This window comes from Populus nigra, chromosome 18, assembly GCF_951802175.1.
Source record: "Populus nigra chromosome 18, ddPopNigr1.1, whole genome shotgun sequence".
Lineage (NCBI taxonomy): Eukaryota > Viridiplantae > Streptophyta > Magnoliopsida > Malpighiales > Salicaceae > Populus > Populus nigra.
The window spans coordinates 3,153,456-3,179,874 of NC_084869.1; the positions used below are offsets into that span (position 1 = coordinate 3,153,456).

Sequence of the window (26,419 nt, forward strand, 5' to 3'; positions counted from 1 at the left end):
TTTTTAGGTTGATCCATATAACTCACGACCCGATTTTTTGATCGAATCAATCCTGTGTCGGGTTTAATAACTATGGTTGAAAATTGAGTAGAGCATATGTTGAAAAATGAATTTTTTAGAAAAGAAAAGTCACAGCTTGATTTTTACTAGTTGAAAATTAGACAGGCATATGACACCATCTTTGCCTTTATTTAAAAAAAAAAACAAAATTATGTTTGACAACCCTTTACTAGGCCAAAAAGAAAAAAAAATAAAAGGCTTGGTGTTTCCGTGTTGCCTTTTCTTTTAATAGGCAAAGTTTCTAGCCATCCAAATATAATTCTTTAAAATATATGAGAAAGTGTAGTTGTAGTTTTTTTAAAAATATTTTTAATTTAAAAATATATTAAAATAATATATATTTTTTATTTTTAAAAAATTATTTTTAATATTAGCATATTAAAATGATTTAAAAACACTAAAAAATATTAATTTTAAATAAAAAATTTAAAATTTTTAAAAACACGAGTTGGACTATGTTTCGAAACATTCCCTAACTTTTTTTTTAACTTTTATCCTCTCTTTTTTCTTTAGTTTTAATTTATATTAATTAAAATAGATTGGTTAAATATGTGTGTGCTGTGCCTGACATTGCAAGTATTCAATTTTAATCAAAATAAATTAATTAAAATGTGTTTGTGAAATTTTTTAATAAATATATTTTTATTTTTATTTGATTTTCGAATAACATTATAAGATTTTCTTCTAATGTCAGCAAACATTATTCTTGTGTAAGCCAATATAATTTTTGTTTTCTTGAATTTTATTCAGTCATTTTTCTATAATCATTTATTTTTATTATTATTTAATTAAATAAAAAATAAATTTCAAAAAATAAATTTATTAAATCAAAATTAATTCTTAGCTTTCAATGCAAAATTAAATATCTTAATTTGTATTTAATAAGTAATTTTTCAGTATAGTCTTTAGTTGTTATTAACAACTTTTTTATATTTGTTAAAACATATAATTCTAGATTTATTTAATTAAATATATGCATAATAACCATTCAAAAACTATGAAAAGGTGAGCATGAATTTATGAATATGCTTCTTCATTATGATATACCCCACAAATCAGAACAATTTGTCAAGAAGTCATAAAATGACTGCAGGGATTTGTGATCACTCATTGACCAAAAATAGCTTCTGGTCATGACTGATCATGTTCACATCAAGAATTTTGCCACCGTTTTCAGATAAAAGGTAACCACCTGAAGATTTTAATTGCTCCATAGCTGCCTTGACAAGTTCTTCAATGGTTTGAGGAACCCACAGGACGACTCCCTCTCTTCTCTTCTCTTTTGGGTCCCATGGATGGAATGGAAACACTGTGCATTTCATTCTTTGCATATCATCTGTTACTGGTAATTAATGAAAAAGTTTTTTGAGACTATGTGCAGAAGTCTAGCAGAGAAACCACTTCAAGCATAACAACACCAGAGTATAATACGACACAATGAATGAAAGCATGTCTGATTTACCATAGTTAATGCAGATGAGAAAGATGCCCATTAAAAAAAAGAAGAACCTTTAACCAAGAAAAGGGACACGCTACTAACCTATTTGAGAAGCTCTTGCAACCTCAAGCAATTTAATCAAATCCTTATTTCCACCAATACGAGCTTCATCGAGTGGAGTGTTTCCCCATCTATAAACAGGAAATAGCCCGTAGGATATGAGGGAAATCACATGATCAAAATCCAGATTCAAGAGAAGTAAAATATTGTGTGCTAATATTTAGGACTGGGAACAGATTTAAACTTTTCACCATGCTTCTCGTCCAACAAAGGTAGGATGCATCTCATGATCAATTGAAGGTCCTCATGCCTTGCCATTATTCTTTTCCTCACTGATCTCTATATTTGAAGAGGGAAAAAATGTCCATGCGGCCATAGTGAATATGGAAATTCTAATAGGAAATGCCTAAAGCATAATTTACCAAACCATATATTTGTACAAAACTTTTCATGTGAAGATATCAAGAAGTGAATTATTCCAAAACCTGAGTTTCGAATGAGACATGTGCCCTAACTAGCTCGTATGCGATGCATCAAGTGGTAACATAAATTAGCCTCGAGTGACTGGCCAAACTGGCCTTCAATTCAGGTCATACCTGTCCTTTGGAAAAACGCTGGCCCCTGCTTCTACAAGTAAACTTGCGATTGAGTGTAAGTCTTCCGAGGCAGCAATGTGCAAAGGTGTTCGATAATCAAAGTTTTTTGCATTTGGATTGATTCCATTGGCCAGAACCCTTTTCAAGAGATTCAAATCCCTCTTTACAACAGTTGTACAGAGAAAACCACCAGCATCATCAATTGCCAGTGATGCCCCTGCTTTAACAAGTAAAGAAGCTACTTCATCATGCCCACCCTTGACGGCTTCTAGCAATGGTGTGTTCCCAAATTTATCTGATAGACAGGGTTAAACAAAAATGTGTTGTTAGATTGCTTTAGAACTTCAAGATTGGATTAGAGAATATGTACATGATTCTGGAGGATATATACAGCAATAAACAATGTAGAACACTTACCTGAAATGTTGACGTCCACTCCATGTTCGATAAGCAGTTGAGATATATCTCCATCTCCTTTAGAAGCAGCAACATGCTGTTGAAAGAAAAACAATATTATATTTTCTATACAAGAAACAGTTTCATACTATCTTGCAAGAAAGAAAATGGAAGTTAAAATCCATATTTGAGAAAAACCGCTTACAAATTTAGCTCTAGATTTTTTACTCAATGATATTATAATAATGCAACGGTTGAAGTTCAGTACTCTACCTTTTTGAAAGTCAAAGTCTCGAGATAACAATATCTTATAAGGAAAAGGATATTTGACAAATTAATCTGATAAAAATCAAAGGTGTCTAACACCAGATAATAGTATCTTAAGACTGGCTTGTCAGTCCATCCTTCAGAAATCATACCAGAGGTGATCTTCTGTCATAATCAACCTTGTTAGGATCTGCTCCAGCTTCAATCAACCGTTTCAGTCGATAATAATCCCCATCAAAAGCAGCACAATTCAACCTCATAGCGAGTTCCGATTCAGACTTTTCAATGTAAAGGGTAACATCTGACTCCAATAATTCATTCCGTAGATTGGCATCTTTTCCCTGGCAGTTGAATAAATTGACATAAATAAGTCCACCACGTATTCTAGCTCATAATATCTAGCTAGAAGAAGTATGATTTCAAAGGCTTCATTTCTTGTTTTACAGCCAATGGAGAACATAATTATACCGCCAAGAACATAAAATTTAGGCAACAACTACAAAGGACAAGTGTTTGATGTAGTGAAGGTCTAAAGGAACTAGGAGAAAGATCAGAAGCAATGATATCAAAGCAAACTCACCTCAAGGAGATTGTTCAAGATAATTCGCCCATCAGAGAAGTATATATCAAGGATCTCTGTAAAAGATTGCTTATCAAGTCGTAATACCCTGCATAGTTCCCGAACTCGTATTGTATAAGGCTGAGGAGTGTTGCAAAGAAAAGAAACTTCCCCAAATGAGCTATAGGTTTGCAGACGCTTGATAAACTCTTCTGCTAGATCATTTTCACCTCTTCCGAATTCCTCCTGCAGATAACATTGTCATGCCTATACGCTGACATCATAAACTAAAAAGATTTACTGATACAGTCCTTTAAACACACTCAGAGACAGGTGTGCGCGTGCACACACACTTGTATCATCAAACAGAGCAAATTCTTATTCAGAGGTCTACATGACTTGATATGTCAAGCATATAGGTTGCATTGTAATATAGCTAGTTTTCTTTACATCTGAAAGATAGTTGCAGCATGATTACAACTTTAAATATTTGACTAAAGTTGCTTTACAGTATCTTATGAGAAAATTGTACTTTTCCATAACCTTGTATCTGTTAAAATACATTTGATAGTATGCATGACATGTGCCATCATCCAGAATAAAAATAATGTAGGAGTACTAATTCGATAAACACAAATCAACATTGATCTCTCTGTTATTGAATGTGTGTGTGAATGCACATGCACATTTGAGAGATTCCCTCAGCCAAATTTTAGATTAAGCTTTGTTGACCACGTTGGTGCAATCACATTCACAGTTAAAGGTATTATAGACAGTCATAAGAGGCGATAAAGTTTGTTTTGTTCCATTTGGATATAGGAAGACAAAGATCAATCCCAAACGAAGCCAAGTAAATGGTTCATATCAAAACACAGCAGCAACTTAATACATACAGAAACATATGCTACACTTGTGATGCTTTGGAATATGCAATTGAAGAAGAAAGACAGGTCAAAGATGAAATGTTACCAATTCACCGTGGCAGACAACATAAAGTTGATCTGCTACATGTCCCTGCTCTATAATCACTTCTCCAGGAAGGAAATACTCTTCATGAACTCGAATTGCCTGGTAAACATGACGAATGAATACAACTCTTCCCACAATTACAATGAATCCATGCTTTAATGTAATAGAATGAAATCCATTCATGGATTCAAAAGACTTTAATTTAATGAAAAAGCTTACTATCTGCTTAATGAATCCCAAAGAGCAACCCTTGAAAAGAGAAACTTCTTTAATATATGGTTCATATAATTTCTGTGAGATCTGCCAAAAAGAAACAACGTGTTGTAAAACACATGATTGAGAATCACCATATATTACTGATTCCTGAAGCAGGAAGTCTTATCTAATACAAGAATAAAGCATCTAATTTACCAACTAGGAAAGGAAAAAAATTACTCGAGATCGGCAGATGCAGTGCATAAATCCAACTATCTAGAACGCTACTGTGATAGACCAATATAGAACACCAACACGTTAATTAAATAAGATAACAAAAATTCAGGTACTAGAGAAAGGAACAGCTGATGGGAAGGTCTATTCCATATACCTCTTGCTCCTTTTGCCATTAGAGTTAAAATAATACGTAGGAATCTGACTTATATGATGTATATAATTCGTGTAGAGAGAAAGCACATGCAGGGTCGATGTAGGTAGATATAAATTTTGACATGCCAAATAAGTTGCAACAGATATCAGCATGGATGCTTTCTTCTGGATTTGATGTAATGTTGCACCGAACTAATTTGCAGGATAGGAAGAAGTTGATACAATTTTAAGCTCGACATCAACAATATTCTATCCGCTTAAAAATTGAAGCCGTTAACTATTATCAATACCTTTGACCGAATAGAAGCTGGGATTTCCTGCAGAACAGATGTTTCTGTGTAGCTGCGATCGTATTGTAATCTCAGATGGCGTTTGATCTCGTTGCTCATGCCTTTCCCAAGATTATTTCTATTCATGTATTTGATAAGGTCAGTCATTCTATCCCTAAACTTTTCTGTCTTTGATCCTTTTACAATTAATGCAGTCATGTTACCAAGCAGATAAGCACCAAGAATCATGTCAAAAGACACATAAACCATGACAAATATCATTTCTCTGACATTTACTGCATGTATCTCTCCATAACCTGCAGAAGAAAGCATTTCATCATCACGCAATATACAGCAACTCATGTTAAGAATAACACATCCTCAAATAACAGGGAGAATCACATTAAGAAAAGCATAAAATCAATGACAACGAATAAAGAAACGACATGTTTTTAGCAAAAATTGAAAAATATAGCGCAGAATAAATTCGACAATGAGCAAATCATTTATTGATGTAACATGACATCTTGCAATGGAAAAGCCTAACCTCGATATACAAATCCAATACAATCTGTGTTCAACAATGCCATGCAGTATATCAGCTTGCCTAACATATCTGGTGACTAAATCAATTTAACTAATCTCTGCCTAAAACTTTCTAGCATTCAGTAGGAACTTTCACCTTCCCCATAATTATGAGCATCCACGAAAAAGAGAGAAAGATCATGCAGATATCAAGATCACAAATTCAAAGCAGATGGATTCCAGACAACTGCTTCTCCTAAAGTGAAAATTACATCCTGAGGTTGATGGATCAGAATTCATGACCATGGAAGGTATAGGAAATCATGAAGAAAAAGAAACAGGTTGTATTCAAAATATATCAGAAGCTGGTTCCTGTATTCGCGGCAAGATAATTGTTCCTCTAAACATTTGCATTATTAGTATGACATGAATGGCTTAATGTAAGCGTGGATTTGTCTAGCAATGATTCAGCATCAATATTTCTCAAGATTTCAGTCATACAGTTTCCTGAAGAGCAATCACTGTTTGCCACTCATCTCGACTTCTATCAAACACCAAACTATTAAACTTAAACATATGAAAAAAGTTTACCGACAGTTGCCATAGTAACAATGGCAAAGTAAAGTGATGTTATGTATCGCTTCCAAAGATCAATCTCCCTGAAGTGTGTATAGCGATAGTCACCCATCTGTAAGCTTCCTATCCATGTGTAACCTTCCTGGGAGGGAGGCATAGTAGTAGCAAGATAGTAAAAAATGCAGGCTGCTGTATGTGTACAATAGAGTTCAACAACAAGAAGTTTCACAATTCTTGTAAAAAGGTAATTGATCCTGATATCTTTCTCCAACCTCTCAAAAAATTCTGACACTCTTTTGGCCCGACTTAGCCTAATCCACAACATATATCTCACTGCCTCCTTTCTCCCAGAAACCTGATTAAACCAGATAGTTCCATATCAGGACCCAAAAAGGAGATTAAGCTTGCCAGTTCATACTCAATATGTAAAACAATTATAAATGAAGCAACAGTGACATTAAGAAAATGGATTTAACAGAAATGGTCCTTCAAAGTCCTAGAACGATACCTTGAAGATGGCATCCCAAGGCAGACAGCCAAGAAAATCAACCAAGAACCGAGATTTCAAGTACCTTAACAAAACATGTCATAAAAAATATACATAATAACCAATCAATACATGGCAAAAAACCAAGACCAAGAAAATATGAGATGGGACAAAAGGTACAGACCTAATGGCAATGAGCTTGTGACTGGAGACCAGGCGATAAGAGTGAGTTGCACGATAGGCCACAAAGAAATGGACCACAATGTCTATCAAGAAAGCAATCTGACCAGCAATGTCTAGCAAGAAAAGGTTCTCTGGGAGTCCTCTGAAGAAACCAAACTCCAGTGGTGTAAAGAAGGAAGAGTAGACTGCCCATATCAGTATGAAGTGCACCCATACTGTGTACCTCCTGCTTTCACAATCACACACAACAGAATTTTGATTTTAGAAACCCTTTATGCACCCACTAGCAGCCAGTCATGGAAAGCCTTGTATTAGCAGCATTCTATAGCAGCAAGTCAGCAACTCTGAATCATGAATAGATTAAGTGGAGGAGCATGGACTAAAAATTGTTGGGAGGGAAGTTTGAAACATTACGAGAGTTGAGGAATGTAATGACATATTTTCAAAATTTGGGGGGGCAAGTAACATCTTTTTAAGGGACCTATATGAAAACATACCAAATATCTAAGGACTAAAAATGAGACCCTCCATAAAGAATTATCCATGAATATAGTATTGACACAAAGAGATTGGCTAAAATTTAATTTTTCATTATATATATTATTTTAATGTCATGATATTAAAAATAAATTTAAAAAAATATTATTTTAATATATTTTTAAATAAAAAATAATTTAAAAAACAACAAATAAAGCTAAATTTCTTCCAATTTAGAACGATTATACTAGTTTTTCCAGATGAAATGGGGGGTAATAAAAACACAGTGGCGACATTGATTCAATCTAAACCTCTAGAGGAAAAACTAGACTTGCCCTAAACCCTATACTTTTATTTAAACGAAGATTAAAGATTGTACGGCCCAACCTAGAAGATGAGAGGCCTAGAACTCAAAGAAGATAGGTTCTTAGTGCCTACCAGCTGTCAGGACGGATAATATAAGCATCAGAAACGGAAGACTGCCCTAAGCTGCTTCCATCTCTAGAAACGATTCCATCTCGAATCGAAGACTCCATTATGAGCAGCCCAAATAGCCTCTTCCATGATGGTTTGCTTTGCCCTCTAAGTTTCTCAACATCCAATTCTTCTTCCTCATCTGATCCATCACCTCCATTACCAACACCACCCCTTGTCCTTTCTCTTCCCTGTATCATCATTATCATCTGCAAGAATTTCAACAGAAAAATCGTGGGCTGGCCATAGAATGTGATAAAAATGAAAGAAGACGAGATCTCTGAATGAATGTAAGTACCAACCAGAGTGCAAGTAACCTTCAGTCTTGAAAGAGAAAGAAAGCTAATCTTTCATGATGAAATTAAAGTGAAAGATAAATTTTATATAAATGTGTTTGATGCCGAAGGAATTTGTTGCCGGGAACTACTTTTGACAATGGAGGGGAGATTTATCCTGTGCTTAATATTCCCTTGAGCTTTCTGTTAGCGTAGATGATAATGAGAGACATTTGTGGTGACAAAGAGAATCGTTCGTGGTAATGAGGTAGCACATATTAAGAAGCTAACAGTAGGAATCAATGACTGGCAGCAAGAACAATAACAACAGAAGATTATCCACATTAATTATGTGCTCGATAATTAGAAAAAAAAATTATTTTTATCTTTTAAAAAAATTAATAATTTTTAATTTTTTTTCTTTACTTTACTTTAAATTAATTATTTTAATGTATTCATTTAAAAAAAATTAAAAATAAAAAATCATCATTTCAATCATTTTCATGTGAGAAGTATTTTTAAAAGGAATCACTATTATAATATTAAACAGACTCTAAATATATATTTGAAATTACAATAAATATATAAATATTATTTTAATAAACTTTAAGTTGAATTCCACCTAATTAATATATATATATATATATATATATATATATATATATATATATATATATATATATCTTAGTTTGGATGGTTAGAAATAAAAATTTTATAAATATTTTTAATTATAAGGATTGATTTAATTTCGATGCGTAAGAATCTAGCAAGTTAATCCAGTTATTAATCAATTTTTTCTAAATTATTTTGATTGGGATGAGTGAATTCTATAGAATTTCTTTTTAATTTGTATCCAAAATAAAGTTATTTTAGTTTTTTTAATTAAAACAATATTATTTTAGAATAAATTTAAAGTGATTTAAGGAATTTTAATCGGAATTTTAGACTAGATTAGATCCGATCCAACCGAATACTATGATATATAATTATAAAATTAAGGGTCGACAAAATTTCCACGACCTAAGAATTACCAAGAGAGGTTATTTAAGCATCAATAAAGAAAGATAGAAGCGACACCACTTTAGCTGGGCATCTCTATAATTCTGATCAATATTGTTCATCTTTTAACTTTGTGTTTTCTACGGATAAAAAACAAAAAAAAAACTTTAAAGTATAGTTTTAAAATCTAGTCTGGCGGGTCGATTCAGGACCCGGCCAACCCAGAAGTAGAACCGGACCGAGCTGAAGAAAAATCAAGGGAAGAAAAAACTCGGTGTGATCTAGTTGATTCGGCGACCTAGTTGATCCAACGATCCAGTTGACCCGATAAGATCTGGTTAAAAATTCGGTTGCAATTTATTAACTTTTTATTATTAAAACAATATCATTTAAAATTTTTTTTTAAAAAAAATTGATCCTCACAATTCAGTAACCTGATAAAAATTCAAATCTGGAGCCGGACCTGGTATATAGTTTATAGATTGTGGAAGAGAAGATGCTTTGTGTTTCCTAATGTTTTCGTTCTTTCGATGAATGGCCAGCCCAGAATGATTTGTCAAATGTTCTATTTTTATCTTCTTTTTATTTATTTTTTTATCAAAAGAATATCAGTACGTAAAATAGTGAGAGCAAATCATCTTTGGTTTACTCATTTATTCGTTTGTTGGATGCTCTATCAATCTTAAAAAGTAATAAATTATGAAAATACAAGCATCTTCGATTGTGTTTGGTACAAAGTTAAAGAACTTGAAAGAGAAGTCCATATTAAAAAAATAAAATTTAAATTTGAAATGTTAAGGGTTTGATGGAAATTAGAGGGTGAAAGTTTCATGATATTTTGCAGGATTTTAGAGATAAAAGTTATCTCAATATAAATCAAATCAATATTTAAAACAAATAAAACTAGAGAAAAAAATTAAATAATATTATATTTGTATCCAAGAACATAACTTCTCAGATCAAATTGATATATATATATATATATATATATATATATATATATATATATATATATATCTTTGATCAAGTATTTAATTGATTATTTCTTCTCAATTATTATAATGTTTTTATTAATATGAGTGTTTGATTAATTTATACGTATCTCAATTAATTTTATGGGTTCTAAAGTTAATAATTATATAAATTTTCAGGAATTCTGAAATTTATGAAATTCAAACAGATAATTTCTAAAAAATAAATTTAAAATCTTAATGAATCAAACTACACTCATCGGAGTTTCAACTATCGTAACTTATTGACAAGAGACATTATCATTTATTATAACCCATTAATTGGGTATTAGAATTCCAGAGCAACTTTTGTAACCTTTTGAAAAAAGTCATTGCCAATTATTATAACTTATTGGTAGGGCATTAGAATTCTTGATTGATTATTATAACATGTTGACAAAAGCCATTTTTAATTATTATAATTCATTGGCGGGCCATTAGAACTGTTTTTAATGTCGGCAACCCCATTCATTAAAGGGTATACTACTTATTATAATTCATTGGCGGGCCTTTGTTCTTTCGTCTCTTTTTTATTATGAAGCAAAAGTTGGAATTAACGTCGTTTAGCATAATTTTTGGGACTTGATTCCTGGCGACCTGTTTCAAGATTTGGGTTGTAATTATGAGATCGAGGAGCTAAACTTAGGAGATTGCAATCTGTAGCTTAATTGCTTGGGATTGCAATAAAAAATCTGAAATTAAACGCTGGATTTTGGGGTTCAATTGGACTAAAAATGAATTAATTAAAATTAATTGGATTGAAATTGAATTAATTTGGACTGAATTGAATCAAATTAATTCAATTAGACTAATATGATTGAAATCAATGAATCAATTTGGACTAAATTGAATTATATGGATTGAAATGGACTGAAATAAAATTTCGAACAAACATTCCTTATTCTCATTACAGTCCTTGGATTTTTAATTGTTTCAATTTCATTTAATTTGGTTTAAATCATCTTTTTATTTTCAATTATATCCCTAATTAAATCAATTTAGACTTGCAAATTCATCCTTGGTTTCTAAAATTAAGCAATTTTAATAATTTAACTCTCAATTTTGATCTTCTTCTACAATTAACCCCTTCATTGATTTCTAATTTTGCTATTTGTTTCAAAATCATCCTTGAGCATCAAATTTCTTTCGCTTTTAGTTAAATTGAATCAAATTAAGCCATTTTTTTCATTTTCTTCTTCAATTCAAACCTTGTTTTTGTCTATGATGCTCGAGTCCAAATTCAAACGTTTCAAGTTTGTGAATGTTCTTAGATTTTCTCTATTGGTTTCTCAGACAGATTTTTTGACGTCTTTGCTTGAAGTGATGACAAAGGGTGTGAAAAATCCTGAACACTTTGTGCCCCATTCCGAGTACTCTATAATTCTAAACCCATATGATATTTTTTAAGAAAGTTTAAATCCAAAACATGAAACCCCAGATGCTACGTTTGGTGGCAACCATCACTTTCTGATTCTGTAATTACTGAGTTAGGCAAAAGATTCTATACTACGTTAAAAAGAAAGCTTAAGGACTGCCATAATTTTATTAAGAATGAATTCGTTGATATCTTGAATCAATTTCTTGAGAAGATCTGGGAGAAGCTAGTTATCTCGGTCGGTGTTGATTCAATGGATAAAGGGTATACTTGGGGATTGATTGAGAAGGTGAGATCTTTTAAGGTTCGAGCTGTGAAGGGTTTGGTTATGGAAGCGTGAGTTTAGAGATTTGGGATTTGGTGGAGACTTTAGTTGTTAGTGGGATTGTATTCGAATTTAACCACGAGTCTTTTGGTGAAAAAGAAATCTGACTTGCTTTTTATTTGCATTGAGCATGCAATAATTGTTAGCAATTGAGAAGGCAAGAGATAAAAATCTCTCAGACAATGAATTACGAGTGGCTAAGGATGCTGCAATTCTGCTTATGCTTGCCTATGATGGGTTCTCGACATCTGTCCTTTGTTTGCATTCTTCGCTGGTATCACAGAATGTTGAAAGTAACAATGTCATCTGCAATTAGTGAACTGAATAGTAAAGAGATGATGGGTTTGATTAGGTATTTGGGAAATGGCTGAAGAAGTATGACATGTTTCCTCAGGCAGGTCCATGTACAAAGGCTTCATCTATGTTGGGTTTGCCGGCCTGCGATTGGGTTCCAAGACTTGAAGATATGGAAAATCCTCTTCGTTGGTGTTGCTTCTGGAGTTTCACGAAGAGCTGAAATATATGGAGGCATTGGTTAGCTCTCTGGCCTCAGAAGTGAAATTCAGTTGCTCAGTGGCAAATATCATTGGAACTTTGACAGCAGAAGCTAGAGCTGAGCAGAATTAAGATCCTTCGTTCATTTATCATGTTGCATGGAAAAACTAACTCCCGATCAGCAATCAAAACTGTAGTTTTACATTCACTTTGGATTGAAATGGGGATATAATGCTAGCCTCTCTCTTGTAATGTTTACAATTTGTATGAGAGGAACCACCCTGGATGATAAGACTTGCTTCTTTTTTCTTTTTTTTGTTACAATGATGATATTATGTACATCTCTTAACCATTCCTTCTGGGTTTAGCTGGAAGATTATTTTTGTCTAGAAAGAAGTCTTTCGAGTGGTTTATGTGCCTGGGGTTGCTCATGGTTGTAACAAGGCTTTTCTTTTTGCAGTTTTCTGAAATTTCATTCAGGTTTTGGCTCTTCACTCTGGTTCGAATAAGTTTGTGATTGATAATTGTGCCCATCTTGTTTATATTGACGCTATAGATGCACTGTAGACTTCAGAAAATTGAATAACTGAAGTTGATAAAATTTAATTTTTCTTTAAATTTATTTTTTTATATTTTCATATTGTTTTTATATATTAATATAAAAAATTAAAAATATATTAAAATAAATTTAAAAAAAAACAACCACATCTTCTACCCAAACACCTTCTAAATAAGTTTAATAAAAGCAAAAAAAAAGTTAGAAACTAGAGAGTGTAAAAAGCATCGATTTGTAATGCAAGTGTATTTGTTCACCAGAGTCCTATCTTTGAACTTGACCGTATTCGTGGTTGTTTTTTAAAATATTTTTTATTCAGAAATATATTAAAATAATATTTTTTATTTTTAAAAAATTATTTTTGACATCAGCGCATTAAAATAATCTAAAAACATCAAAAAAAAATTGATTTGATATAAAAAAATTAAAAAAATTATATTTTTTAAATACTTTTAAATCACAAAATCAAATAAAATTTTAGAATAAAAAATACAGAGTTAACTTTTGTTTTTGTGTGTGGTGGAACTGTTGTTGGTGCAGGGGTCGGGCTGGATGGCATCCTAAACAGGGTTGCAAAAATGGCAGCCTCAATTGTGCTGGATCCAGCCCAACCGAGGCTGCTGCCCTATATTTTTTTTTTTGTTTTATTTACAAAATCACTCTTCTCATTGGTTTTTAACATGAGTTTTTACTGTATGGGTGGCTTGCACCTGGACTGTGGATCGACTTAAATCTTTTAAATAAAATCTTTTTTAAGGTAATGCAAGTGCTTAAAATAAAAGAAAACCCGGTTCATTCTCTCAAATTTATGTATTTTATAAGCTTGATTAATTTAAATAATATAAATAAATAAATATAATAAATAAACTGGAAAAAAATAACAATTAAAAAAGGATATCCGACGACATTAATGTTTTTAAATAATAATAAAAAATCTGAAACCCGAGTCATTGATTTAATTGAATTTACTAAGCTCATTTAATTTAATAATAATATTAAAAAAAACATTGGCTATAAATAAAATGAAAAATAGCAATAGTTAGTACTGAAAATGAGTTGCTAGTATAATATTTAGGATGATAAAAAAAAAAAGTTCGTTGGAAACTCATTATTACTCTGCCTTGAACATTACGTTGTCACTAGAAAGAGCTCACTTGGATGGTTCTATTACTGCTACGAAAGGCTAGATGACGACATTAAAAGAGGTTCCATGCAACATAAGAACAACGACTCAGAAAATAAATTAAATAAATATCATAAAATGAGCATATCGTTCTTAGATTTTATCAATTAATTTAGTCTTATAAAAAAAATATCTATAAAAAAACCTAAATTTAAAAAAGAACGATAAATAAAATGATTTAAGATAACCCTGATCATTTTTAAAATTGATGAAAATTCTTATAGAAAAAAAAAACAAAAAAAACAAGTCTAATCTCTAATTAAATAAATGATGAAGGGCTAATTAAAATAACACAAAAGAAAAAGATTATAAAAAATCAAAAAAAACCTTCATGAATTTTTTAAACATGGATTAATCCTTTAAATTTATAATTCATGAGTTCTAGATTTAAACCAAACAAAATAAAATTAATTATGAAAAAATTTAATATTAAAAAATAAAATCATATACCTCCTCGTGTCAAAGCATATTACATGTTTATTTGTATAATTCACATCAAATTAGTAAAAAGGAAAAAGAAAAACAGAGACACACATGTGTTTTATAGCGATTCAGCAAACTTTATTTTTATTATACAAATAAAAATAAAGTCCTGCGAGTGTCAAAATCACCCGTAATTGATGTCGAAACTGCATCCCCCTCATTGCTTCCATCATGCATGACGTTTTGTTGAATATTTGGCTCTTATGAGACAATCCAATTATCCCCTCCAACTCTGATGTGACTTCTCCCATTCAAATTCATGCCTTTTTTTTTTTAATCTTCTATTAAATAAATGAGAAGACAAAACTAAAACAAAAAAAAACAAAAGATAGACGGATATAAAAAAGACAAAGAAACCTGAAATTTTTTTTAAACATTAATTAATCCTTCAAACTTGAAAATTTTAAAATTCTAAATTTAAACTAAATCAAGAAACTCAATTCTCAATAAATTTAATATTAAAAAATGAAACTAAAAAAATATTAATATAAAAAAATTTTAAATAAAAAAATAACAATCAAAATAATAAGGATCAAATTTGATAGAAAAGATAATTGAAGGGGGATGAAATTGTAAAAAATAATAATTTTAAAAAACATCTCAAATAAAACAAATAACAATAAAAAAATCAAAATCAAAACCGACAAATAAAAAAATCAAAAGAGAAAGCAATTGAAAACAAAACCCAATTTTATAGATTATTTCAAATTAAACAAATTTTAATAAAAAAAATAGGGATCAAATATGAACAAAAAAAACTAATTGAAAAGCTGATTTGAAAATTTAAAAAGTTAGACTTGAAAATCAAGGATTAGAGAGAGAGAAAAAAAAATTGTTAGTGTCAAGCCAAAGCTCACCCAAGTATGAAGGGATTGCCAAGATAATTTGAATGTCGTCTTGGAAGCAACTATTTGACCACTAAAGATTGCTGTACGGATCACCCAAACAATGTTAAAATTGTCAACGGGTTAATGCGAGTAGTTTTTTTTATTAACATTTCAATATTTTAAATGAACAAATTGTTTCTAAATCAACTTGAATATTACAAAAACTCCATGAGAAAAAAAATAAATAAACCATTGGACATTAGTCAAATAATTTTCCCTTGTAAGGGTACATCAATTATTTTACTAAGCTTAAAAAAAAATAAAAAGATGAATTAGCTCTTGAAAGACAATTTAATAATTTTTTATTTTAAAAGCTCTTCATTTATTTTAATATGTCAAAAAAAAAGATCAATCTGTCCATTATCAATTTGATAATGACAAATTGATCCTAATAAAAAGACTGAATTACCTCCGATCCCTACTTCAAATTTATTATGGTGTAAAGGCAAATCCATCACTTTATTTTTCTAATGAATAGTAATTTGTGTCTACGTGCACAACAAACTCGTTATGAGTTTTAGTATTTTGTTAACTAGATAGGTAGCTTGTGCTACGCTGCGGGCCGACTTAAATTTTTTTCATAGTAAAAAAAAGATGTTAAGGTGACACAAGTATTCTAAAATAGAAAAAATAATATGAGACTCGAGTCATTTTCTCGAGTGGATTTAATAAGCGCGGCTAATTTAAATAACACAAATAAAACAAATGCAACAACAATAAAGAAAATGGATAAAATGTTGATAATGAAAAAATATTGTTCAAGCGACGCCATTGTTTTTAAAGAAACAAGTAAAATATGTGATCCAAGCTAGTAATTTGACCAAGTTCAATGAGTTCAATTAATCTAATAATATAATTAAAAAAAGTATCAACAATAAATAAAGCAAAAACAATTTGGCAATAATTAACATTAAAAATAAGCTGCCAATATAATTATCATGAGGAGAAGAAAAAAATCTATTATAGACTCATCCTCCCTGTGTTTTAGACACTTTCTTACAACAAGAAAAACCTATTGTAGACTCATCATGGTTCAAATAGTGTGGGAATAGCTCACTCGTTAATAATGTGTGTAATGCACACGTCAATTATTTTTTTTATTAATATTTATTTTTATGAAATGACCAAATTTTTCCTAAATCAACTTGATTGTAACCGAAAAACCAGTATGAAAAGGATGAAAAAGCCCTTAAATGGCAGTAAAAAAACTGAATGTAAGGGTATTTAAATCATTTTTTGAAAAATAAAAAAGATGAATACACCATTAAATGCAAGTTTAATTTTATTTTTTTAAGAGTTTTTTCAGTCATTTTACTATATTAAATTTTTTTTAAAAAAAAACTGAACTGACTCTCATCAATCTGACAATAGACCAATGGATTCTTATGAAAAAACCGAATTGTCCCCGGTAAAAAGTTCGAAGTTTTTACAATTGCACGGTGACTTCGCTAGGAAATTGATTTTTTTTTCTAATTAAATTTTGTAATGTTTTTGCTTTAGTTAGTAGTCAAATACTTGTTTTTTCGACCTTCGCAGTTCCTCGGGTGTGTTGTTGGTGAGAGATCGAGTCGATGCAGTCTGAGGAACTCTTTGAACATAGTTCTTTTTTTAGGATGGTGAATATCCTCCCTCCTGTTTTCAGGTCCCTTAAATAATTTCTAGCATGATTTTTCTCCCATTTGTTCTTGATTTGAATGGTTGAATAATCGACATTTCTTGAAATGAACATTTATTCAAGTCTGCATCATTTCTTCTCTGAGCCACAGAATTATGAATATGCAAGTCTGAACCATTAATTTCTTCTCTGTGCCACAGAATTATGAATATGCAAGAATTGTGAATTTCCTTGTGTAGAATCATTGATCTTTCCAAGGAAGAAGAGCTAGCTAGGTATCTATCGAGTTATAGTAACCAAAAACGTTAGCACAAGTGGCCATGACTTTGGTCTGGGATACAAGAAGGTCCTACGTTGGCTTGTAAATTTTGAAATTTTAGACCTCCTTTAAGGTAAAAAGAAGAAGAAACAAACTGGTCTACCGTTAATCCAATCAACCCAGAAGGCAAGAGGGACCTGCTGCTGTAAGAAACAAAGAAATGCCCTTGCATGCGCTTTCATGCCCCATTTTCTTCAATTCCCCTGTCGAGGAAGCAAGCATGAGTGTATATCTACCATTCAACTTCGTACAATTCAGCTAAAATGGTAGCTTGTATTACATAGATTGGTATTACAGGAACAAGTTGACAAGTTGACAATTATCTCTGGCCATTGAAGTCCGCTTGGCCCTCATTGTCCTTGCCAGATGTTTAATGCGGAGCGCCATAGAGAGTTGAATTTTAAGCTAGAATTCCAAATCAGGAACGTCGGCAGAAGGAACGGCTCGTGGAAAGAAACCTGAAAAGGATGAGGCTAAAAAGTTAAAGCTAACAAAAATGATCAACCATTATTTAGAATAATCACCGTATCTTTCTTGATGACGAGTCCTGCTGAAATTCGCTTTCATTGTTATTAAACCTAGTTGAGATTTTTAATTTATATTGGGCTAAATTTTAATATTAATCTAGCAAAACCCGTGTGATCCAATAAATAAATATGTATTTCAGTTGATTTAAACTAAGATATAATTTAAGGGAAAAAAATATTTTTTATTTCTTTAACGTAATACTTCGTATTAAATTATTGAAATTAAATTGAAGAAAGCTGAAAAAAATCTATGTGGCCTTTGTTGTGCTAAATTACAAGAAAGTTGGAGAGACAAATTGACCCGAGACTTGAGAAAGATGAAAGAAATAGAAAGGGGGGGGGGGGGGGGGATGCCCTTTATTTGTCACATGATTAAAAAACAACATGTGTTTTTAGCATACATTTGCTCACTTCTAGTCTTCTAGGAATTTGCTTATGTTCAAATATTTGGCGCCGTTTTAAGAATTTTAACTTCACGTTTTACAGATTTTTTTTACATTGAAAGTTTGAAAGCATGCAAACATATGCTTGTTAGGATTTGTCATTATTGGGCAACCTACCCTAAGAAATAGGGTTATCATTTACCAATGATAGTTGCACCCACTATTGACAAATATATTAACTCATGTGCAGTCATTGTTGAGAAGACACAATTGTTGCCTATAAAAGGGTATTGAGAGAGAGAGCAAAGTAGAGAGGATTGAAGAGAACAAGAGAGAGATACGTGAGGAGAGAAAGAGAGAGTAGCTGCCAAGGGCAGCAGCCCTACTGCCTTGTATAGCAGTGTGTGAGAGCAATGGGAGCTGAGTTTGAGTGAAGTGAGCCTCCTCCTTCATGTGTGTTGTAACCCTTTCTCTATCTATCTCTAATAATATTGACTCTCCCATGGATGTAGGCGGTTTTGCCGAACCACGTTAAATATTGTGTCACAGTGTGCTTAAGCCCTCCTTTGAGCAACTATCAGTACACCACTGGTCCGCGCATGGCGGTGCCGGAAACCCCAACAATGCTCAGTTCTGGTTTTCTAGGTATTCATTTTTTATGATTTTAAATAGTTTTGACGTGTTGATGTTAATAGAGCCATATTATTGTGGGAAGTGTAAAAAGCATCCAACGCAAAACAGCTTTTCATTCCCTTGTTTCGTCGTGGAACACCACCCTCATAAGCACCCTCGGCCTAGAGAAGACTAGAAAATGTTTTTTATCAAAAATAAAAAATTTTAAAATATATTATTTAAATATATTTTAAAAAAACATTAAAAAACAATCATTATTATAATTTTAAACATTTCAAATTCATGTGATGTAGAACTACGCGATTAAAAAAAATATTAAAAAATAATAATTATTATAATTTTAAATATTTTAAATTTATGTGATGTATAACTATACACGATTGAGGGTTACTCGTGAAACCTCGAACCACAAATGATTAATAAAAGTCTCAGGGATACCGATTGTATTTGGTTTTTTTTATTTATTACAATGAAGATAGATATAAGGGAAAGAAAAGAGTAAAACTATTTGACTTATTCGTATAGTAAATTAAATTTGATTTCGATAAATCTTCTTATTATAAACAACTTATTATATTTATAATTTCACTAATATATGTAAAAAATAACTTATGTAGTTTTTAGAGGATTAATGTTTTAATTGTTATAAAATATTTAATGTTTTTTCATAGGTCGCGTGTTTTCCTTGATAAAACTTGATCATGTAATTAAAATCATTAATAAAAGTTCATCATGAATGAAGGATCGAGGCATATATGGACCAGATTAGCTGCCTTGATTACCTAGCTTCGTTTGTCCTTTCGTCCAATCTTGTTTAGAGAAGCAAGAAGACCATTTTAATGGTGGTGACAGAAGGGAACCAGTTACGTATTTCCATTCCATAGATGTTGATGACTCGATGGAGACCATGGAGGTCTGATTTTTACATCAATTTCGTAATAAACTCAGCATTAAATATTATATTGTATGTTTGATATTGTTATAATTTTTATATAAGTTATGGTTTGAAAAGATAAGTTTTAAAAAAATTATAAATTATAATTTTTCTTTAATCTAAGTTTCCAGAAGAGAATTTTAAGTGAGGTTTATAACTTAAGTGTTAATTAACTAAATATTTTTTAAGTGAGTCTAAACTATTTATAAAAATATTTTTGTATTTTTTATTTTAAATTATTTTTTTATATTTTCAGATCGTTTTGATTGGTTGATGTTAAAAATAAATTTTAAAAAATAAAAAATATATATTATTTTAATATATTAAAAAAAACTTGAAAAACAACTAATATCACTCTAATAATTCTTAACCATGGAAAACAAATACTGAAAACAAACAAAAATAATTCTTAAATTTTCTAAACAATAATATAAAAGTTTTCTTATATAAATGAGTGATGCAGATGAGCATCATTATTATCGTTGATTTTATATAAATAATCGAAACTCCAAGTCATGAAAGATGTGTATGATAAACGGCTGGATTCAAGTAACTCAATATGCCTACTCTATAGCCGCCTCTGTCAGCATCTTCACCGGAAAAATGCAGCAGCTTCTGATACTCTTCCATGCTCAAATCAGTCAGCAAGCAGATCTTTGTGCACGGGCGTTGAAAATACACCATCTATTTGACACATCATCTGCTGTAGATCAGATGTGTTTTTTTATATAAAAAATTTATATATGTAAGTTTTCTATTATATTTTTTTTACATAAAACGTTTTAAAAAACTGATGCATACATATTATTAAATAAATTAAGAATTATATGTATTGATAAACAAAAAATATATATTAATAATAATTAAAAATTAAATAAAAATATACACAATAACTAATTATTATGCAAGGCTGCATATATCAAAAATATTATTTGAAAATAAATATATTTTTATTTTCAAAAATATAATTCTTATATAAAAAAAAAATTATAGATGAATCAGAATAATTTTTTTAAAAATTAAATATGCACAACACCATAAAAAAACAATCTCTGTAAAAAAAAAGATCAAATAAAAAAACAAATGAATATTAATTGAAAGACAAATTTAAAAATTATTTTGAAAAAACATATATATAAAAAAGATATCAAAAAAAAATGTTAGAAAAAACAATAATAACTAGATTGTTGTGGGTTAACTAGTCAAACTTGTGACTCGAACTATGAACTCAACCGTGTTCAATATTTTTTCCACTTAAATTTATATTCAACTTAAAAAAAAAAGGCAATAAAGAGCCAATGAGCGTTAACAAGCTTGAGCTTATTTTTTTTTATTTTTTTTTAATTTCTTAAAGGGTTGTCCGTCCTTTTTTTTTTAAAAAAAAAAGCAAACGACATGTCACTCGTCAAGACAGATGATGTGTTGTCTGTAAGCCTAGATTCCGACCACCATAATGGTGGCTAGTAAATTAGGCATCTAGTGTTTTGCCCTAAAAATCCAATTTTTAAGCTACTTCAATTCAAAAACACCTCACCAACATCCTTAAAACACCCACAAACTGTTTCATCAACTTCAAATATCCAAAAAATAGTCCAAAAACCTGAAATCAAACCAATTTAGTTTTAAGTTTCTCAGCTCAGATCTTGTTCTTCATGTAATATCGAGGCTCTAAACAACCACCATAAAGCCTCTTTCATCTCATGAAACCTGAGAACAACAAAAAAACCTATTTAGTGAGCGAAAATGAAGTGAACGCTGGCTTTCTTTTTTATCCTCAGAATCTAGCAGCCCTTCTCTCTCTCTCTCCTCTTTCTCTAATCAAGGACTGAAAAATAACACAAATGAACTTGTGTACCAAAAATGATTTTTAAAAAAAATTTAAAGGGATCTATATTGTATATATAAAGTAATTTTTTAAAGATAGAGGACCTAAGTGTATTTTTTATGCAATCTCTGATACGTCATCGGTGTTTGATACCTTTTTTATTTTGGCCCCCCTTCTTTCATTTCCACCATTGATTAAGAATTCAATCGCAATTTGCTTTCCATTAGAATTAAATCACATAAAATAAAACTTTGAGAACTAAAATGAATTATTGAAAAAATAAACAATGCTATCCATATTGTTTTGGCATGCGGAACAGAGTCGGCTCTACTAGTATCAAGTCACAACAATATATTCATAAGTTACATTTCTAATATTTTTTAATTTAGATATCTAGGTTGAATTCAAAATTATGAATCAAATTTCTTTTTTATATGTGATTTATTTTTAAATTTTAATTTTAATTTAAAATGATAAAAGTGAGGGATTGAATCCACTTAAACATCAGTCCTATAAGTTAGAGAAAATAAACAGGATGAATCTTCTTGACCTATTTTTATATAATTAAAAAAAAGGTGTCAGAGAAAACATCAATTCGATTATTTTTTTTACATTCGCAACCCAATTGTAGAATACATTTCTAGTACATTAACAATTGAGAAAAGTTTATTTTCGACAGCACATCAAGAATCAATTTAGAGAGTCAAGTTAATTTGGAATTTTCCCAGATTAATAAATACCATTAAAAACTGCATTCTACCAGTCCCCCCTTGAAAGATATTCTGAGTGACTGGAGCAGAGCATTGGTTAAGGTTGGATACCCTTATTAATGTATAGTGCCTCTTTGAAGTTGTGGTTGCTTGAGTTTCAGTGAATGTTGAATTTGTTTTCGTTCAAAATACTTTTATTTTTATATGTTTTTTTGTTTTGATGTGTTGATTTCAAAAATAAATTTAAAAAAAAATAAAAAAAATTATTTTAATATATTTTTAAATAAAAAACACCTTGAAAAACAACTCCAACTATACTACTAAATAAACTTTTAGTCACCCCTAATTTTGAGTGACTGGAGCAGAGTGTTGGTTAAGGTTGGGATATATATCCTTATTAATGTTTGGTGTTTGTTTGGAGTTATGGATGTACGAGTTTCAGTGAATGTTAAATTTGTTTTTGCTTGAAATAATTTTATTTTATTATTTTTTGATCGTTTTAATATATTAATATAAAAAATAAATAAATAAAAAATAAAAAAATATTATGTTATTATTTTTCTAAATAAAAAACATTTTAAAAAGCTAGACCAAACTATACTCCCGAATAAATTTTTGATCACCTGGGTGGCTAAGTTGTTGCAGCTACGTTGAACCTAATCCATTATTCATGGCATTAATTTCCAATTTGGCCAACTTGGTGCCGGCTCCACGAGGACCACGACATTAAGAGAATCCCAACCTTTAACCAATTCTATGTCCCAATATAAGCTGTATCTACCACTGTTCCTAAGTTATATTCATTGGGTCCATTTGCATTATTATGCTTGTTAGTATAGTCGTTATGCAAGCATCCCATAATCATTTGCAGGGGAGGTGAGATGCCTTTTGCTTAATCTTGCATATACTGCAGATTCTCTTCTCTTGATATTTGGATCTCTACATTAAACCTAACTTATAATTTGAAATCTCCGTGGAAGAGGTAAGCATCTTGTGATAATTCATAGAAAAATGAGGGGAAGGTAAGCACTCTGGCTGCTTCTGGTCTTGCTTTGTATTCGGCCAAACTTCATCCAATCCTGAAAGAATCAGCCGACGGCAGGCTAATGGATTTGATAATAAAACTTGTGTTTTAAAGTGTTTTTTATTTGTAAATTTATTAAAATAATATTTTTTTAAATTTTATTTTTTAAATCAGTACATCAAAACGATTAAAAATACTAAAAAACATTAAAATTAAAATAAATAATATTTTGACCTCACTATCAAACACCCTGCAGAAAGATTGTGGTCTCATGTTTAGATATACACATTAACAATAAATGGATTTTCCAAAAAGGGTTGTTAGATAACCATTCAAAACTTTAAAAAACAATTAAAAAATATTAATTTAATATAAAAACAATTAAAACTAAAAAAAAACAAATATGAGATTTTTTTAGTAACCGTGAATATCCGGGACAGCTTACGCGCACCTCAACTAATCTCTCGAGACTTTAAAATTAATGATTATATAAACCACCAGTAGCTCTAAAGTTTATGATATTCAAATTAATGATTCATAAGAAACAAATCCAAAACCTGATAAGTTAATTTCGATCTCTCAATTTTAACAAATATAAGATATTCATTCTATAGGATATACACTTATTAAATTATTCCCACTTGTGATGTTTTTTCGTTATCTATCAAGCGGTTGGAAATATTTGGCATCTACACAAATCGATACTTCAATGCATTCACTACGTGACAATTACATTATAATCATGGTTTTAAATCATACTTTTAATCAGGATATATAATATCAATGATTCCGTTGCATCACATGTAAAATACTTAAAATTTTAAATATCTATAAATAAACATATATACACAATATCTACTAAACATCTTACCACGTCATGTGATGTGTCGTAAGATAATAGTAGAATAAAATAAAAATCACATATCTCAAAGTGATGGCAATTGTTTTAATAATAATAATAATAATAATAATAATAGAAAAAAGAATTAAAGAAATATCACGAAAAAGAAATCAAAATCAAAAGACTGGCTACTTGGTCACGAGAAGATAAGAAATGCACAGAGTCCACTTAAAAAAATAGCCACCATTATTACACTTCATCACTCTCCAACAAAAGCTCTTTTCAATTTTAGCACCCCACCCCACCCCACACCACCCCACCACGTCCTTCCTTCCTCTCCCTATCCTTCCACCATCCTTCCCAAAAAATCTTCCACGTGCTTCAACTCTTTCCACTTATATAACAAGCCCTCCGCCTCTTCACTTCCTCCTAACCTTCCCGGAAAAAAAAATAAAAAAAAATCATATCCCTCTTCACTTAATGGCCCTTGTCCGTGAACGCCGCCAGGTTAACCTCCGTCTCCCCGAACTCTCGGACCGCCGCCCCCGCTTCCCCCTACCGCTTCCCCCCACCTCCACCACCATCAACAACAACAACACCACCTCTACCATATCTTGCAATGATATTGAAAAAATACACGTGCTAGGCCATGGTAACGGTGGCACGGTATATAAAGTACGTCACAAGAGAAACTCACAAATTTATGCACTTAAAGTTGTACATGGAGATAGTGACCCATTAGTCCGCCGCCAAATTTACAGAGAAATCGAGATTCTCCGCCGTACAGATTCCCCCAACATCGTTAAGTGCCATGGGGTTTATGAAAAACCATCTGGGGACATAGCAATTACGATGGAGTACATGGATTTAGGCACACTCGATTCACTTATGCAAAAACATGGTACGTTCAATGAGTCCAAACTGTCACATGTTGCAAGTCAGGTTCTGAATGGTCTTAGTTACTTGCACGCCCAGAAAATCATCCACAGAGACATGAAGCCTTCAAATCTGCTGGTTAACAAGGACATGGAAGTGAAGATTGCTGATTTCGGTGTGAGTAAAATCATGCAGCGTACGTTAGATGCTTGTAATTCGTATGTTGGTACTTGTGCTTACATGAGTCCTGAAAGGTTTGATCCTGATACTTACGGTGGCAATTATAACGGTTATGCTGCTGATATTTGGAGCCTGGGGCTTATTTTATTGGAGCTTTATATGGGCCATTTTCCATTTCTTCCACCGGGTCAAAGACCCGATTGGGCTACTCTTATGTGTGCTATTTGTTTTGGGGATCCGCCGAGCTTGCCGGAGGGAGCGTCGGAGGAGTTTCGGGACTTTATTCAGTGTTGCCTGCAGAAAGAGTCTGGAAAGAGGTGGACAGCAGCTCAGCTATTGGCTCACCCTTTTGTATGTAAAGTTCCAAGATCCGATTTAGTGGACTTGTGATTTGACCCGAACGCCCAATTAAATTTGTGGGTTGGGAACATAATTTTGAGTCTTTTTGTACAGACTTCTGGAATCTGGATTTGGGATTTTCTTTTGTACATTCTCTCAATCTGAATCTTTTGTAGCTCTGTTCCATTAAGCAATAAATCTGCTCTTCAAAACGAGACTTTTTTTTTTTTTTTCATTTTCTTGTTCTTTACATCCTTTATATTTTCATTTTTAGTTCATCTACTTAGGTACTATTTTTTATTTCTTGAAAAAGCTCAATTTTTTTTTATTTAATGAGATTTCAATACTAACCTATCAAGAAAGAACTCTCATGACTTGAATATTCTTTTTTCATAGAAAAAAGTAAAAAATAAAAATAAAAATAAAAATTCTGGGTACAGCACAGGACGTAGCATGACGCATAGCTAGTTCCCATCCATGCATGGTGATTTCAGTCCCTTTTCTTTTCTAGCAGATTAGTTTAGTAACATGGGGGCACTTTTAAGTGGAGTAACATATATATATATATATATATATATTACTGTGAGAAATTTCTATAAGAAAATATCATCATCGTTCACCAATCAGATATTTCTATAATAAAATAGTCAAATATTGCTGTAATTGTTTGTTGTTAAAACTAAAAATAATAAGCGTAACACCCG

The 26,419-nt window shown here is 31.2% G+C and overlaps 2 protein-coding genes across 5 annotated transcripts; one reads left to right on the forward strand and one right to left on the reverse strand.

Annotated features, from left to right (window-relative positions):
- Positions 1-1,076: 1,076 nt before the first annotated feature.
- Positions 1,077-8,504, reverse strand: LOC133678666 (potassium channel SKOR-like). 4 transcript variants are annotated; one of them, XM_062101096.1, is made up of 14 exons: positions 8,224-8,502; positions 7,886-8,130; positions 6,972-7,196; positions 6,809-6,872; positions 6,316-6,655; positions 5,221-5,516; positions 4,565-4,645; positions 4,346-4,444; positions 3,398-3,622; positions 2,970-3,158; positions 2,572-2,647; positions 2,155-2,449; positions 1,601-1,689; positions 1,077-1,396 (listed from the first exon to the last, which is right to left on the reverse strand). In XM_062101096.1, the coding sequence occupies exons 2-14, from the start codon at positions 8,128-8,130 to the stop codon at positions 1,164-1,166; spliced, it is 2,457 nt and encodes an 818-aa protein (XP_061957080.1). In that variant the 5' UTR covers positions 8,224-8,502; the 3' UTR covers positions 1,077-1,163. The 4 variants fall into 4 exon arrangements, 3 of the variants coding, with proteins under 3 accessions (XP_061957080.1, XP_061957078.1, XP_061957079.1); XM_062101094.1 differs by having other exon boundaries at positions 1,077-1,402; positions 8,224-8,500; XM_062101095.1 differs by having other exon boundaries at positions 1,077-1,402; positions 8,220-8,500.
- A 16,139-nt stretch (positions 8,505-24,643) lies between these two features.
- Positions 24,644-25,930, forward strand: LOC133677892 (mitogen-activated protein kinase kinase 9-like). The gene has a single exon (XM_062100027.1). The coding sequence runs from the start codon at positions 24,801-24,803 to the stop codon at positions 25,764-25,766; it is 966 nt and encodes a 321-aa protein (XP_061956011.1). The 5' UTR covers positions 24,644-24,800; the 3' UTR covers positions 25,767-25,930.
- Positions 25,931-26,419: the final 489 nt, after the last annotated feature.